Here is a 15,180-nt window from a genome sequence, read left to right as displayed (position 1 = left end):
TTCTACTAGAGCACTGAGTGCCTCTTGGACTTTTTGCCATCAGGCCTCTGTTGCACAAGTTTGTGAGGCAGTGACTTGGTCGTCTGTTCACACCTTTACCAAATTTTACAAGGTGAATTTGTTGGCATCTTCGGATGCCTCTTTTGGCCGCAAGGTTTTGCGGACTTCTGTTTCATAAGAGGATGTTGGTTTGTACTTCTCTTCAGGGTCTTTTTTCTGGGTGAGCTCCTGTTTGGTTGAGCTTCATGTTGCCCGGTTGGCTAAGTTTAGCCTTTTGGAGTTGATGTTACTATCTGGTTGCGTTTTTCCCACCCCACATACCTACACTGCTTTGGGACATCCCACTCAGCTAATGGAGATGAGGCTGCGTCTGTTGACTGACGATAGAGAAAAATACGATTTTTGTAAGATCTTACCGTAAAATCTTTTTCTCTGATGTCCTTCGACAGATGCAGCACCCACCCCTCTGTTTGGGGTTGGTTCTTTTGTCTTCACTGCTTTTAAACTAAACTGATGTGCTGAATAGTGCAGTGGGGGTTTATGTCTAGGGGACAGCCCCCTGGGCGTGTGTATTCAAATTTTAACTGCCTAGACTACTCCTGATAGGAGGAGCATAAACCCACTCAGCTCATGAAGATGAGGCTGCGTCTGTCGATGGACTTCAGAGAAAAAGGTTTTACGGTAAGTTCTTAAAAAAATCGTATTTTTACTTTGGAACAGGTAGGGCTTTAATTCAGTCGCAGTTCTGTATACATTTTTTGTTAATGAAAGTTAAAAATCAAAGTAAACAATTGCATTTTATATTAAGAGAGATTTTTTCCACTTTCTACACTACATTGCTATATACGCAGAGTAAAACCATTGGTATGTGTAAATTGGTAGTATAACATTAAGCTAAACTCGATTTGTCTGTAAATAACTATTTCTAGCAGTTTTGTTTTTTTGCTAGCCATGGTAGCAGACATCAGAAGTTTATACTACTCAGTGGTCAGTCTAGTAATTTCAGATACATGGTTGCAAGCTTAAAATAGCTCTTTCACAATTTTTTTAAATGCCTCCTGCAACATAAGATGAAGAACACTTGGCTGTCCGGTAAGTGGTAACTCTTCACTGTGTTCAATTGCTATGACATCCAAAGAATCTCCTTCATCTGACGCTTCTGGTTGTGTTGGATACCTTGTCCGCCTTGCATTCTGTGGTTGTATTTGCTGGCCTTGACAGGACACAATACATGTATAGGGAACAGCAGATGTAACCACAGAACATATAGAAAAGACCAGGCATCCATGAAGAAGGTTCTTCAGGAAAGGTAGCTCTTGAGAACAGTGACAATCCAGATCACCGTCCATTTTTTTACCCGGCTTCTTATATCTTTTTAGTTGAGAAATCCTTTCACAGTTAGTGTGATCAAGTCTTGTGCGCCTTTATTTTTTCATCTGGAGAATACAGTAGAAAGATTGAGACAAAGTGTTAAAGGGGCCTGAGCCAGGAACTCTGGTGGGTGGTTTTGGTTGCACCAAGCTATAAATTCTTCAATGCAGGACTGTCCCTTTCTCTGCCACACTTTAGCATGGATCGTTTAAACTATTCTATACCACAAGGGTGTATTGTGGGAGAAAACCGACACAGAAAGCATGCAAATTTCATGCAGATATTATTCCTGTTGGGAATGGTACTGCAGGGAAAAGTAGTAACAAGTTGGCCTCCATTCACACATGCGCTGCATTACAATGCAGTGGTTGGTGTGCGGTGCAGTCTAGTGGGATCACCACAGTGCCAATGGGCTGATCTCAGCATATCACACTGTTCACTTTTTTTTTTTTAAGGAACTTCATTGAAATGTCACACAGACAATTCGTTAAGTTGGATTGGCCACCACACGTGTGGTGTAAAGCTGGCCATACGCTGAAAATTCAGCAGATTTGGTAGGGAGTGGCAAATTCAATCAGCCAGGTAGTTAAAAAAAAAATCTAACTAAATGTCTATGACCAGTTTTAACACCTGAATTTGTCCAGATATCAGCCTACTGTAATCCCCTGCTTTCTGCACTCACTTTAACAAAGGCATTTGTTACAACATAAAGAATATTTCTAGTGTACTGTATCATATTTTCTGTTTTTTTTACAGCTCTTCATCTTGCAGTAATGCATGGTCGGTTGAACAATATCCGTTGCCTTTTAACGGAGTGTAATATTGATGCAGAAGCACTTAATTTAAGGTAATCTTTTGGTATTTTTTTTTGTATTATAGCTAGGCTTTAAATTGGTATACTTTATATCTATTTAGGGACACAGGAAGTCATATACTGCCGATAACAGGAAGATTGTACACTGATCAACTGTTTAAAAAAAATGTACGTAAGCCCCAGGTAACCCCTCCTTCTCCTAGCATGTTTTTGCTAGTGTCCTAGCTCTGCTGAGAAAATCAAAATTACTACTTTTTTCTGTCCTTTAATCAAGATTCCTGCTACATCATTGTTTGAGCTGGTCTCTGCGTGGTAGCTTTCCAGATCAGCCTTTCATTAGCTTAGCTTGACATTGGACCTTGCACTGAACATTGCACGGCTAGTCTGGAAGTGATCTTTGGTACTTAGTTCCACTTTCTAGACATCAGATACTGGTAACATTTTGCTGTTGTGCACTTCCAGGTCCAGAGATTTGACATTGCCTTAGTTTTACCCTATCCTTAAAGATTTACTTTGCGAGTAGGATGTTTGGGCTTAGTTGTGGGAGCTATCGCAATTTTTTGCACCATTTTGCGCCTTTTGAATTTACCATTACCACCAGGTTCATTTCAGAAGAGGTTTACAAAATTTTTTTTTTTAAGAGCCTGTAAAGCATTGCACCAGTGATCAGCAGATCGCTGGAACCATGCAGGTCCCCTGCAGACTGTCAGTGTGAGCTGGCTGTCCAGACATTGTATGGACAAGTAGTTTCACACTGACAGACTCAATGAACTACCAGACCACTTAACAGCATTGCAGTAGTTCCTTGAGAACTACAAGCCAGTAGTTGTAGTTCATTCATTCACAGAACTTCTCCCCATGCTGCTGTCACCGAGTGCGGGGATCGCCGAGCTGCTGCAGGATCAGGAACATCCTTTTAGAACCCCACTGATAAGTGCTTGAAAGCTCTCTAGAGCCTTTCAACTGGTCTTGGCTGTGACCGTAATCTGTCAAACCCTGACGGAATGTTTTAAGGCATCTGATCACAGTACCGGTTGATCTTTTGTTCATAGAGCATTTAGCGCTAAAACCCTACAGCTTTGAGCGACAGCGTGTATGGGGTGCTGTAGGTTTCCCATCTCATTTTCTGTAGTAGTCTCGTGTTAGGAAACATCAGGACAGCTCTTTGGTTGAAGTATTTGTCTGCAGAGCCCATGTCTAAAAAAGCTCTTAATCCATATGGCTTTCAAGGGAATGCCTCTTTGAAGCTCCTCTGAATGCCCTCATCAAGGAAGTCAATTGTCAGAAAAGTCAGATTGAACAAAAAAAACCTGACATCTCTAGTCCTAACCGCTGTACTAACGATCTGATCTAAATACAGCGATCTTCCCCGTTGAGCTATTGTGTTCTGACAGGGGAATGGTCGGTCAAAATGGCCAGCTTCTGTTGGACCAGCTGCCATACACACGGGCCAAATGTCGGCTGTTTTTTTTTATTGAATCGCCCAATGTCAACCAGCGTTTGGCCATGTGTACTAGTCTTAGGCCTGTAAAGGGCCCTTTCTGGTCATGCATCTAGGCAAGGCGATGTTAAGGTTCAGAACTTTCTTCCTACAAAAGGTAGCTTTGCCTTTCATCTCAACCAGGACATTATTCTTCTGTCCCTCTGTCTGTCTCCAGTCCATCAATAGATTTCCTTACAGTTTGAGCTATGAGAGTCTGTTTTTGCAGCCACTGCTTAATTCAGAAAGATTGACTCTGTCATTTCTGGTTGTCTGGGTAGGAATAAACCAGCTGTTTGTTCAAACATTTCTTGGTGGCTCAGGAACAATGTTATTCAAGCTTATGGGCTCAAGGATCGGGTGTTGCTTTACTGTCAAGGCACACTTTATTAGATCTGTAAGTGGCTCCAGGCTACGGTTTCTCAGATTTTCAAGACTGTCACTGGGTCTTCTGTCCACATGTCTACAAGTTTTACCAGATGGATATTTAGGCCTCATGTGATGCCAGCTTTGGGTGTAAGGTTCTTCAGGGTATTCTTTGACGATAATTCTGATGTTTTGTTGTGGGCCAGTTAACAGTTTGTTTGCTGTTGCCCAATACCTAGTTGGACTGCTTTTGGAAGTCCTGACAGTATATGACTTCCTGTGTGCCTCCGTGAACAAGAAAGAAAATAGGATTTTTGTACTCAATTATTTTCTTGAAGCCCACTGAGGAACGCAGGTCCCACCAGTACGGCTTGTATATAAACCGTGAAATGCTGAAATAGGAGGGCTTGTCCTAGACTGGTATACAGTTTTGTTTGCCAGTGTCCAGTCCTCCTGTAGGAGGCAGTTTACCCCAACAATATGACTTTCTGTGTCCCTCAGTGGACTCCAAGAAAATAGTTTTATGGTGAGTGCAACATTTTTTTTTACACTATTCCTTTTCCTGCACCTCATGGGTTCACTAGCAAAGTCTTTTGGTATGGTCTAAGCAGGAATATAGACTTTATAAGTCTTACACATCCCTCCCATTTCATTTAATCACTTAAGTGAGCAGTGTGCTGAAGCTCCATGATTTATCCTGATACAGAATTTATGATGAATATTTTCCTAGGTTTGTAAGAAACATTTTCTTCTTGACAGAGGAAAAGGAAGTAAAGGTGATATCTTTACTGAACAAACACCAAGGCACAATAACAGAGAAATATTGACATAAAGATCAGATTCAATTTTTGACTAAAATATATATTTAAATATTGTATTTGAATTCAGGAACATGGCATACCTCTACTTCTGAATAGGGCATTCATCTAGTGCCCTGTAATATATTTGTATTTTTTTTAAATTCAAGCCTGGGAAATGGGCCTTGTGTAAATCTTGAAGGGTATTATACAGAACCATGTCACATTCAGTCCAGAAGCACTGTCAAATGTCTGCTGAATCCGACCACATTACAGTATATAAAAGTCCAGACTGGACACTGTCCAACATTACCTGTAAAATGAGTGGGCTTTATTTTAATTTTATTTCAGGTACTTATATAGCGCTGTCAATTTACGCAGCGCTTTACATATACATTACACATTCACATCCATCCCTGCCCTCAAGGAGCTTACAATCTAAGGTCCCTAACTCACATACATAAACAGTAGGGCCAATTTTTTATTTTATTTTTTTATACAGGATCCAATTAACCTACCAGCATGTCTTTGGAGTGTGGGAGGAAACCGGAGTACCCGGAGGAAACCCATGCAGGCACAGGGAGAACATGCAAACTCCAGGCAGGTAGTGTCGTGGTTGGGATTCGAACCAGTGACCCTCTTGCTGCTAGGTGAAAGTGCTAACCACTACACCACTGTGCCGCTTTCTAACCATGCACAATTTTAAGGTTTCCTAGATAGCCTTAGCAGTTCACTAATTGGTTGTTGGAGTTGCCATTTAAATGTTAACATTGTGTAGTAAAGCAATTTGTCATCCTTGTTTGTCAGGGGCCAATCTCCAATGCATATTTTGGGCCAGTATGGGAAAGAAAATGCAGCAGCCATATTTGAACTCTTCCTAGAATGTATGCCAGAATACCCACTGGATAAGCCAGACTCAGAGGGAAACACAGGTATTTGATAAGTTCACAACTTCATGCCACATTGTGTCTGCAAAATATAGTTGCCGGTTTCCGATCAAGTTTTCTTGTTTTCCCATTCTTAAGGTAATATGATGTTGCCATACTGTTAGGTACCATGGATTTTGGTGCTGTATTAAATGCATTTTTCAATACTTTGAAGGTATAATATTAACGCTAATGTATTTTCTAGGGTTTTAATACAGCACATGGTGTTAAACAGATCCTATTACATGGCAATAGTGTGTAATTAGGAAATTATGATTGACAAAAGTTAGCAAATCCTTGTCTTGTACAGCCTAGTATTTGTAGCAATGGCTTCATGTTTTATTCGGGAACTACCAGCTTATACTGTATATCCAAAGAAGTATACCATATATTTCTCATTCCTATGAGTGTAGGTGGCTGTATACTGCTTGATCTTTGCAAGTGACGTGCCTGATTTAAGCATGATAACACACACAGTGATTGGAGGCATGTAGGAGTTCCATATAATTATATAACAGTCTTTTGACCATCCAATGCCTTCTTCATGCAAATTTTAAAATGTGTTGGAAAATTGATGTATATAAAACAAACACAAGAGGGCGACTCCATCTAGGTGTAGCGTATAAAAAACAATAAAAATTGATCAAGGCTTGTCATAAACCCATATACACCTCCATAGGATAACGTGAGGCTGCAGAGCTCGGCAGGCAAGAGACTTACCGAAACGGAGTTCTTGGTGGAAGTACAGCTGTCAGGCTGGAAGGTCCATAAAGACATGGATGAGCAAATTTGGGGTGGAGGAACTTGACTGGCCTGCACAGAGTGCTGACCTCAACCCAATAGAATGCCTTTGGGAGGAATTAGTGCGGAGACTGCGAGCCAGGCCTTCTTGTCCAACATCAGTGCCTGACCTCACAAATGTGCTTCTGGAAGATTGGTCAAACATTCCTGTAGACACACTCCTAAACTTTGTGGACAACTTTCCCAGAAGTGTTGAAGCTGTTATAGATGCAAAGGGTGGACCAACTCAACACTACGGAGCAAGACTGGGATGCCATTAAAATTTTTGCTCGTGTAAAGTCAGGCATCCCAATACTTTTGGTAATATAGTGTATCTTATTGCCTGTTTTTTGCTTTTTTTTTTTTTTGGGGTAAGACATATGCCCGTCTCTGGCTTGCTGTAGAAGCAGCCTCTCCATAGTGGTCAATACAGTTGCAAGGAAACTGTATCCTGATATTCGAATTACATTGAATTATGTCGACATCTATATCCTTCAGCAGCTAGCCTTTTACTCCCACACGTGATCAACATTCTAACTAACCAGCCGAATATAAGAATTAAGATCTGCCCTCTTTTTTTTTTTTCCTAAATCCTTATTCTCATAATATGGCATATTACCCCCCTACAAAATATGTGCTGCAGCACTTAATTGTAAGTGCATCTACACTTACCTATTTCCTTTGCCCCCCTGCAAGCTACCTCAAATACTTTTTGATCCTGCCAAGAAGTGCACCTTAAGTGCAGCTTGCTGTGATGGGGAGGAGGGGCTACAATGCTGCTGCACCAACAACAAGGTGTCCCAAGAGCTAAACCCTATGGAAAATCCAATTGTTCAATACCCAGGGCCAATCTGGTGCAGCCGTCAGGATTAGTGTTCTACGTAACTAAAATGGCAGACAAGAAGTTAGACTACGCTCTCTGCATATGGATAGTAAACATGAAATCTTCATTAAGTATAAGGAACTGGTATTTTATTGTAGGCAAGTGAGGTTAAAATTATTAAAATGAGTATGATACCAGGCCAGTGTAATCAGATGTAGAAGGGCCAATGTCCACTGGGTCCAGTGGGCAGGATGGAAGAAGTCCACTGTGGTGTACAGCAACCGGCCGCTGACACAGAGCTGTAGAAGTTCAGGAGCAAGGCAGGGACCCGCTGGCACTCCTGTGTGCAATCACCGTGTCACAGAGGCAGAAATGCCAGAGCAGATAGGGATGCCAATGCAACCAGTCTGGAACACAAGGGGAAGTGTTACCTTGATGACGTGTTTTTCGCGCATACGCTTTGTCATGCTGCTGCACCACTGCTACTGAATTTATAGAACAATTTTTTTCACTTATGTAGGCTGCGTCTGCTTGCACTAGCTAGCCTGGGATGAGAAGATGTTTCAGGGAATGTGGCTGTCATCAGTAATTGTTTCAAAAGGCTGTAACTTGTCAATCAGTAGTTGGCCAGTAGTGCTGCCTCCCCACTTGTGGCTGCAGTGCCTGGGAGGGGAAGATATGTGAGGCACAAATGAAAGAGGGTTTGAATGTCTCAAGGGAAGTAAAAAAAAAAAAAAAACTTTTTTTTTTTTTTTTTTTTTTTACTTGAAACTCCTGCATTACATAATGGATTTGAGAACTGTTTATATCAGGGATCTCCAAACTATGGCCCTCCCAGCTGTTGCTGAACTACATGTCCCATGAGGCATTGTAAAATTCTGAGGTTTACAGATATGACTAGGCATGATGGGAATTGTAGTTCCTGAACAACTGGAGGGCCGTAGTTTGGAGACCCCTGGTTTATATTGTCACACTGGAGCCTTTTAGATGAAAGCCAATCAAACCTAAATAAATTATAACTTTAAATTGGATTTCATGTTTTTAGTCACATATGTTCAATGAAATTTTAAGTATTAGTTAAACTTTGAGCTTCGTTTTTCAGTATGGTTGGTTGCCCAAACTATGAAACAATTCAGTTTAAGATGTATTGTCTTCACAGTACTTCTCTTGGCCTATATGAAGGGAAATGCAAATCTCTGCCGAGCCATTGTGAAAGCTGGTGCCAGGCTGGGTGTGAACAACAACCAAGGCATCAACATATTCAACTATCAAGTTGCCACTAAACAGCTTCTCTTTAGACTTTTAGGTAAGTTGTTTTAACGTGCTGTTTCAATGTAACCGCTTCTAAGAATGCACACTCATGGCCATGGTTGCCCACAGTGATTTCACCCTATTTGATGAGAAGCTGCACATCTTAAGCTGGCCATACGCTGAAAAAAAATGTGTCTGGTCCAGCAGGGACCAACCGCATTTCTATCAGTGTAGGGACTCCCCTACTTGACAGAAGTCAATTAGTAAATCGACTTCTGTCGAAGGGACATGTGTGAAAATATTTTTTCTCTAGCGCTCATCGACAGACGTAGTCCTCGGTGATACACCACCTTCGGGTTATGTTACCTCCGCAGGAGCAGGACTAGACAGGAAATTAAAAAGCTCTGGCCACACCCTAGGGGCAGTCCCAGAGGGTATATCCTCTCTCTCTCTGCCTCAGCAAATCAGTTATTTTCTGTCTAGTTAGGAGTAAGGACCTAGATACCTTGCTGGGATCTTCGGTCCTGGCAAGATTTTTTTCTTAAAAAGATTTTTTAGACAGCTTTTTTCTCCAGTGTTCCTGTGAGATCTTCAAGCAAGAAAGCTGAACTGGGCGACGGGCTGGATGTTGAGATCCGGTGGTCACCCCAGTTCAGCCTACGAGCGCGTGCAGGCCATAGCTCCGCGCTGGGTCGGCCGCGACAAAGTCCCATTAAGGGACTGACCCCGCGAGTTAAACGTCTCGCTGAAACGCCAAAGACCATGAGTCACGGCGTCCGTATTGGTCGACAGCCCTCCCGCCCCGGTGGAGAGGGGTACTGTCAGGAGTTGGTGCCCGCCTGGTTCCGGTATGGTGAGTAGTATGTTCCCCCTTTTTCCCTGACGGGTTTTGTGGTGAACGCGGGCCCCTCTCTGTATGGTAAGAAAGAGTCCTTTCTATCCTATAACATGTCACAAATCCTCCTACTTTGAGTGTGATTTATGTGTGCAAAAGCCAGGAGGCTTGGCTTGGGAGCTAACAATCTATTGTATACATGTTTTAAAGATGTAATCTGTGGCATTCTGGGAATCTTATGGGTTAAGTATAAGCTACCTACCAGTCAGAAGCCACGGACATGTAGACTGCCTTCCAAATCAGATCTCCAGCTATTTAGCAGGCCTCCCGAACGGCCACGCGGTCCGCCAGGGCCGGTACCGCCAACCACGCATATCCCCATGCAGAGAGAGTGTTGTGTGCCCTGCAGCACACCGCTATTCAGTTTAGGCCGCCGCCATTTTTTTTGCTGGATCGCACGAGCCGCCATTTTGGCGTAGCCTCGTGTCTCCAGCATGGGGGCGGCCATGTTTGAGGTGATTCTACACCTCGTGGAGCTTGGGGGAGGCGCCGGAAGGCGTGCAGAGGGGCGGAGCCGCCTCCTTTCTTCCTGGGCAGCCAGCCAAAAGACTTCCTGTTTGTCAAGACAGCGCTGTAAGCTGTTGCAGTTTAACTCTGAGCATCAAGTGGTGAGCCTGGGGGTCTATCTCTCTCTCTCTCTCGATCGATAGGGATCCCTAAGCAGGTAACACTAAGGGGCTTTTTTGTGGCGCTGGGGGTCAGAAAAGAAAAAAAAAAAAAAAAAAGGTTTTTTTCTTTACTTTTGAATTATATTATCCAGGAAGTAACTGGAGTTATTATGGACCCTGCCACACATATTCCCCCACCTGTTTCCCTCGAGGGGGCCTCGGGACCCGCCGGTGCACAGAGTATAGAGTCATTTACAGCAATTTTGGAGTCTATGGTGGCTCGGGTGGAGGCGGCCTGTCAGGGACGGGGGTCAAGGAAGCGACCCCCGCCTACTCCTATACCATCTGACACCTCTGACTCAGATTCAGAGATGGTCACGGCAGTTGCAGGTTCCTCTGCAAGGGCTGTTATCCCAGGTAAAGCCCCCTCAGACAGTGAGGAGGACGCTTCTTCTCTTGCTATAATTCAGGAAGAAGCATTGGTGGACACACTAGTTGTGGCAGTGCAAGAAACCTTAAAACTTGAGGCTTTACCGGCAGAGGCAACTGAAACAGAGAGGCCTTTTGGGACTAATAAGCCCATCAAGACGGCGAAGGCTTTTCCTGTACCTAAATGTTTTGGTAATCAGATTAAAGGAGAATGGGAGCATTCTAAACGTACCTTTACTATTTCCAAGCGTATTGCTAGACGCTATCCGTTTGAGGAATCCATCATTAAGAAATGGACGGTACCACCAGTCGTGGATCCGCCTATTTCCAGGCTGAATAAAGCCACGGTTATTCCAGTGGAGGACACTTCGTCCTTTAAGGACCCGGTGGATCGAAAGATAGAAGCAGAGTCCCGCACTATCTTTTCTCTGATAGGGTCAGCATTTAGACCAGTAATCGTTATTGGTCTAGTTTCCCAGACACTTACGGAATGGGCGAAAATGGTACGCCAAGATCTTAGGGGAAAAGATATTCCCCAGGAGACATCTGATTTGATGGAACAGATCATACAAGGGCTACGGTTTATCTGTGACGCAGCCTTGGACACTACTCCCCTATTAGGGCATGCATCTAAGTTAGCAGTGATCCTCAGACGTGTGCTGTGGTTAAAATGCTGGTCAGCTGACCTAGGTTCCAAAAAGACCTTGACCAATCTCCCCTTTCAGGGGAATCGTCTATTTGGAGCCAACCTAGATGAAATCATTAAGGATGCCACTGGGGGCAAGAGCACTTTTTTGCCACAGGCTGCAAAAGCTAAGGGACCTCGCAACAAGCGAGGACCTTTCTTTACCGCCCATAAAGGGCGCCCGGCTGGTACTAGCGGGAAAGGCAAGACTCCTCCAGGAGGGTTCAAGAAGGGGACCAACCCAGCCAAACCCGAAGCAAAGGAGTACACAGCCTGAAGGTGCGCCCCCACCCGGTTTCAGGGTGGGGGGACGTTTTCAGGACTAATGTCCTGAATACCCGGTATTCAGGACATTAGATCGAGCATCAACCACTACTACCGGTGCGATTCTTCCCTTCCAACATTTAAGTACCACAGGAAGCGGTAGTTACCGTTCCCTGAAAAGATCTTTTCCTTTACCTTTTCCTAAGATTAGTCCCGATACCTCACAGGAATCGGATCTGGTTGACCAGATAGGCCAAGTAGCCTCTAGTCGGGTGACTTCGGTCCCTGAGGTTCAACCAGAAAAGATCACCTTTCCTGATAACTATCAGGTATCTGATAAATGTGTGGGAACAGAAAACGACCAGACTTTCTCGGATGGTCGGGGCCAGATACCTCTAGGGACGCCTGGTTCAGATCCAATCAGCGCCAGTGGTCCTAGAAATTCTAGGCTGGCCTCCTCAAGCCGGCCTGGCCGACTTGGACATGTTAGTCGCAGACGTTCCGTGGGAACTTCGTCTCAGGGAGTGTCTGTGGTCTCAAGGACCAATTTACCTTCGTGCTTTACAGTCGCTGGTTTTAATGGCCTGGCCATTGAGACCCAAGTACTGAAGGACAGAGGTTTGTCTACTTCAGTCATTCCTACCCTTATTAAAGCAAGGAAAGCGACTTCCAGCAAAGTCTATTATCACACATGGAAGTCTTATATTGCGTAGTGCGAATCTTTAGGATTTCCTCCACGTACCTATTCGGTGACTCGAATATTGGCCTTTTTGCAACAAGGGGTTGAGCAGAAGCTAGCCTTGAGCACCATCAAGGGTCAAGTTTCAGCATTAGCAATCTTCTTTCAGAAGCCTTTAGCTACCAAATCCTTGGTGCGGAATTTCATCCAGGGGGTGCGGCACCTGGCTCCTCCAGTCCGCGCGCCCTTACCGCCCTGGGATCTTAATTTGGTTTTGTCGGTTCTACAGAAACCTCCCTTTGAAAACATCAGGGAGATTCCCTTGCTTACTCTATCCCAGAAGGTGGCCTTCTTGGTGGCTATTACTTCTGCTCGCAGGGTGTCAGAACTGGCTGCATTATCATGCCAGTCACCATACCTAGTGATTCATAGGGATAAGGTAGTACTTCATCCTAAGCCATCTTTTCTTCCCAAGGTGGTTTCAGATTTTCATCTGAATGAAGATATTGTACTACCTTCCTTGTGTCCTCAGCCCAAGCATCATCGGGAACATGCGTTGCATTCCTTAGATGTGGTTCGGGCAATCAGGGTATACCTGAAAGCTACGGAATCATTCCGTAAGACGGATTCACTTTTTGTGATCACGGATGGCCCCAGAAAGGGTTTGCCTGCATCTGCCGCGACCATTGCCAAATGGATTAGACAAACGTTGGTACAGGCTTATTCTATTAAGGGTCAGAGTCCTCCGTTCCCTGTTAGGGCGCACTCCACTCGAGCGCTCAGTACTTCCTGGGCCTTTCGCCATCAGGCGTCAGTGGTCCAGGTATGTAAGGCGGCCACCTGGTCGTCGGTACATACCTTTACAAAATTCTATAAAATTGATGTGACGGCATCGGCGGATGCCTCATTTGGCCGCAAGGTTTTGCAGGCCGCAATTTGAGGAGACCGGTGGTCTACCTCGAGGGTTTTTTTTTCTGTTTGAAAAAAAAAAAATTGTTTTCTCTTTTTTTGGTTGAGTCTCATCATTAAGGATGAGCATTGTAAACTTCTAGTTGGCACCGGTTGGGCCTTCTAGATTGGGATTTGATTTCCATTTTCCCACCCCTCAGTTGTGATACTGCTCTGGGACGTCCCGAAGGTGGTGTATCACCGAGGACTACGTCTGTCGATGAGCGCTAGAGAAAAATGGATTTTTGTAAAATCTTACCGTAAAATCCTTTTCTCTTAGCTCATCGACAGACGTAGTCCCCGCCCCTCTGTTTTGGAGTTGGGTTGGGTTAAATTCTCTAGCACTGCTTTTTCACATAACTGATTTGCTGAGGCAGAGAGAGAGAGGATATACCCTCTGGGACTGCCCCTAGGGTGTGGCCAGAGCTTTTTAATTTCCTGTCTAGTCCTGCTCCTGCGGAGGTAACATAACCCGAAGGTGGTGTATCACCGAGGACTACGTCTGTCGATGAGCTAAGAGAAAAGGATTTTACGGTAAGATTTTACAAAAATCCATTTATTGATCAGCGGCTGTAGCCAATCAGCTACAGCTGTATTCTGCGTTGTGTTAAATGTTGGTGCAATTTAAATTCCGATAATAAATAAAGTATACATCTTAAGTGTTCCTCGTATTTTATATTCGTTTACATATGTCCACATCTCAGATTAAGTAGGGTGTCTCTCTTTAGCTTACCCATGCTCTCTAGGGCCTTGTTTACACGGGCTTCAAGTAAAAGTGTTTATTTTTAAATCAGGTATTTTTTTATTGAAAAAAACAGGTATATACTGCGCTAGATCAAAGAAAAATAGTGTTTTGATATTACCAGCTGCTGGCATAAGAAAGTTGTTGTACCTCAACCCAGTAGAATGAAAACAAGAGTATGCAGCGCTTGGTGGAAAACACAAAAAAATGAGCAATCTATATTAGATACATAGTGTCACAATATATCAATGTACACTAGAAAAAACAGTGAAAGAAGAGTCCGTGGAGAGGAAAAACGTCCAACAGGAAGCTCAGGTGGTGTGTTGAATAGATGTGACCTTCACCAAAACACCCAAAGTAATAGCCTCTTACCAGACTTATATGATCCCCATGACAGAGATGATATAGCGCTTGCAACAAGGGCTCCTCACACTCCACAGCACTCCTCGATTCTTGTACATGTAAAGGATCACCTCCAGCAAAGAACTGCCTTAGTACCATCAAACAATATCCTCTCGTGGGGACATATAGTCATGTCACATGTAGGAAAAAGAGACCTCGCATGGTGGAATACGTTCAAGATATTACTTTAATAAGAAGTAGATTTTACACTCGCATGTGAATCACGACATATAGGCATCAAGTTATGGTCTTGCGGGGATCTCCAGATGAAATGTGCGGTAGCTGCAGCCCGGTCTCCTGAGTGAAGTAACAGGACACTAAAGGGTGTGCATAAAGCAGACGATCACCGGTCCCCTAACGGTTTCATCAAAATATGACATCATCAGGGGGCGTGGTTAGAGATCGCCAATCACCCCAATAAAAAGGCTGTGGGAGTCGGAAGGGGAGGAGCGGCGTCTGTGCCATCCAATCACCTTCCACACCTCCAGCTCCAACCGCACATCTATATAGAGAAAGGGAAGTGAACCTCCGATGACCCGGATTTTTTTGAAAACTTATACAAGAAACAAAAAAAAAGGAAAAACAATTGGGGTTATCCAGCATACACAGCACAACTTTGAGCAGACATTAACTTATCCATCCGTATGAATCGCCATCCGGTTCAACAGTATTGATAAACGTATTCCATATAATCAGGTAATAAAAGAAAAGCAGAATCCCATATTTTAAAATACGCTCAATATGTTTTCCCAATTATATTTTACAACCCGTACTGCCTTTCTCTTTCTTTTTCTTTAACCTATCTCTGTCCTGAAAAACTATATGGGTTCAGAAATCAGGGCAAGGAAGATTCTTATCCCTAAAAGGTTAGATTCAAATTAAAATACATGTAAGACATAAACTTTTGAAAAACCAAAAAC

General features: G+C 43.6%; 1 protein-coding gene across 1 annotated transcript in view; it reads left to right on the top strand.

Annotated features, from left to right (window-relative positions):
• ANKFY1 (ankyrin repeat and FYVE domain containing 1) overlaps positions 1–15,180 on the top strand; it is a 116,965-nt gene that overhangs the window by 83,759 nt on the left and 18,026 nt on the right. Inside the window, exons 21-23 of the mRNA XM_082245963.1 lie at positions 2,128–2,218; positions 5,636–5,760; positions 8,517–8,663. Of these exons, the coding sequence (XP_082102089.1) occupies positions 2,128–2,218; positions 5,636–5,760; positions 8,517–8,663 (363 nt within the window). The remainder of the gene's footprint in view (positions 1–2,127; positions 2,219–5,635; positions 5,761–8,516; positions 8,664–15,180) is intronic.

Source organism: Pelophylax lessonae (genome assembly GCF_965119305.1).
Source record: "Pelophylax lessonae genome assembly, chromosome: 2".
In the NCBI taxonomy this organism is placed as follows: Eukaryota; Metazoa; Chordata; class Amphibia; order Anura; family Ranidae; genus Pelophylax; species Pelophylax lessonae.
This window is presented reverse-complemented; position numbering and strand designations above follow the sequence as displayed.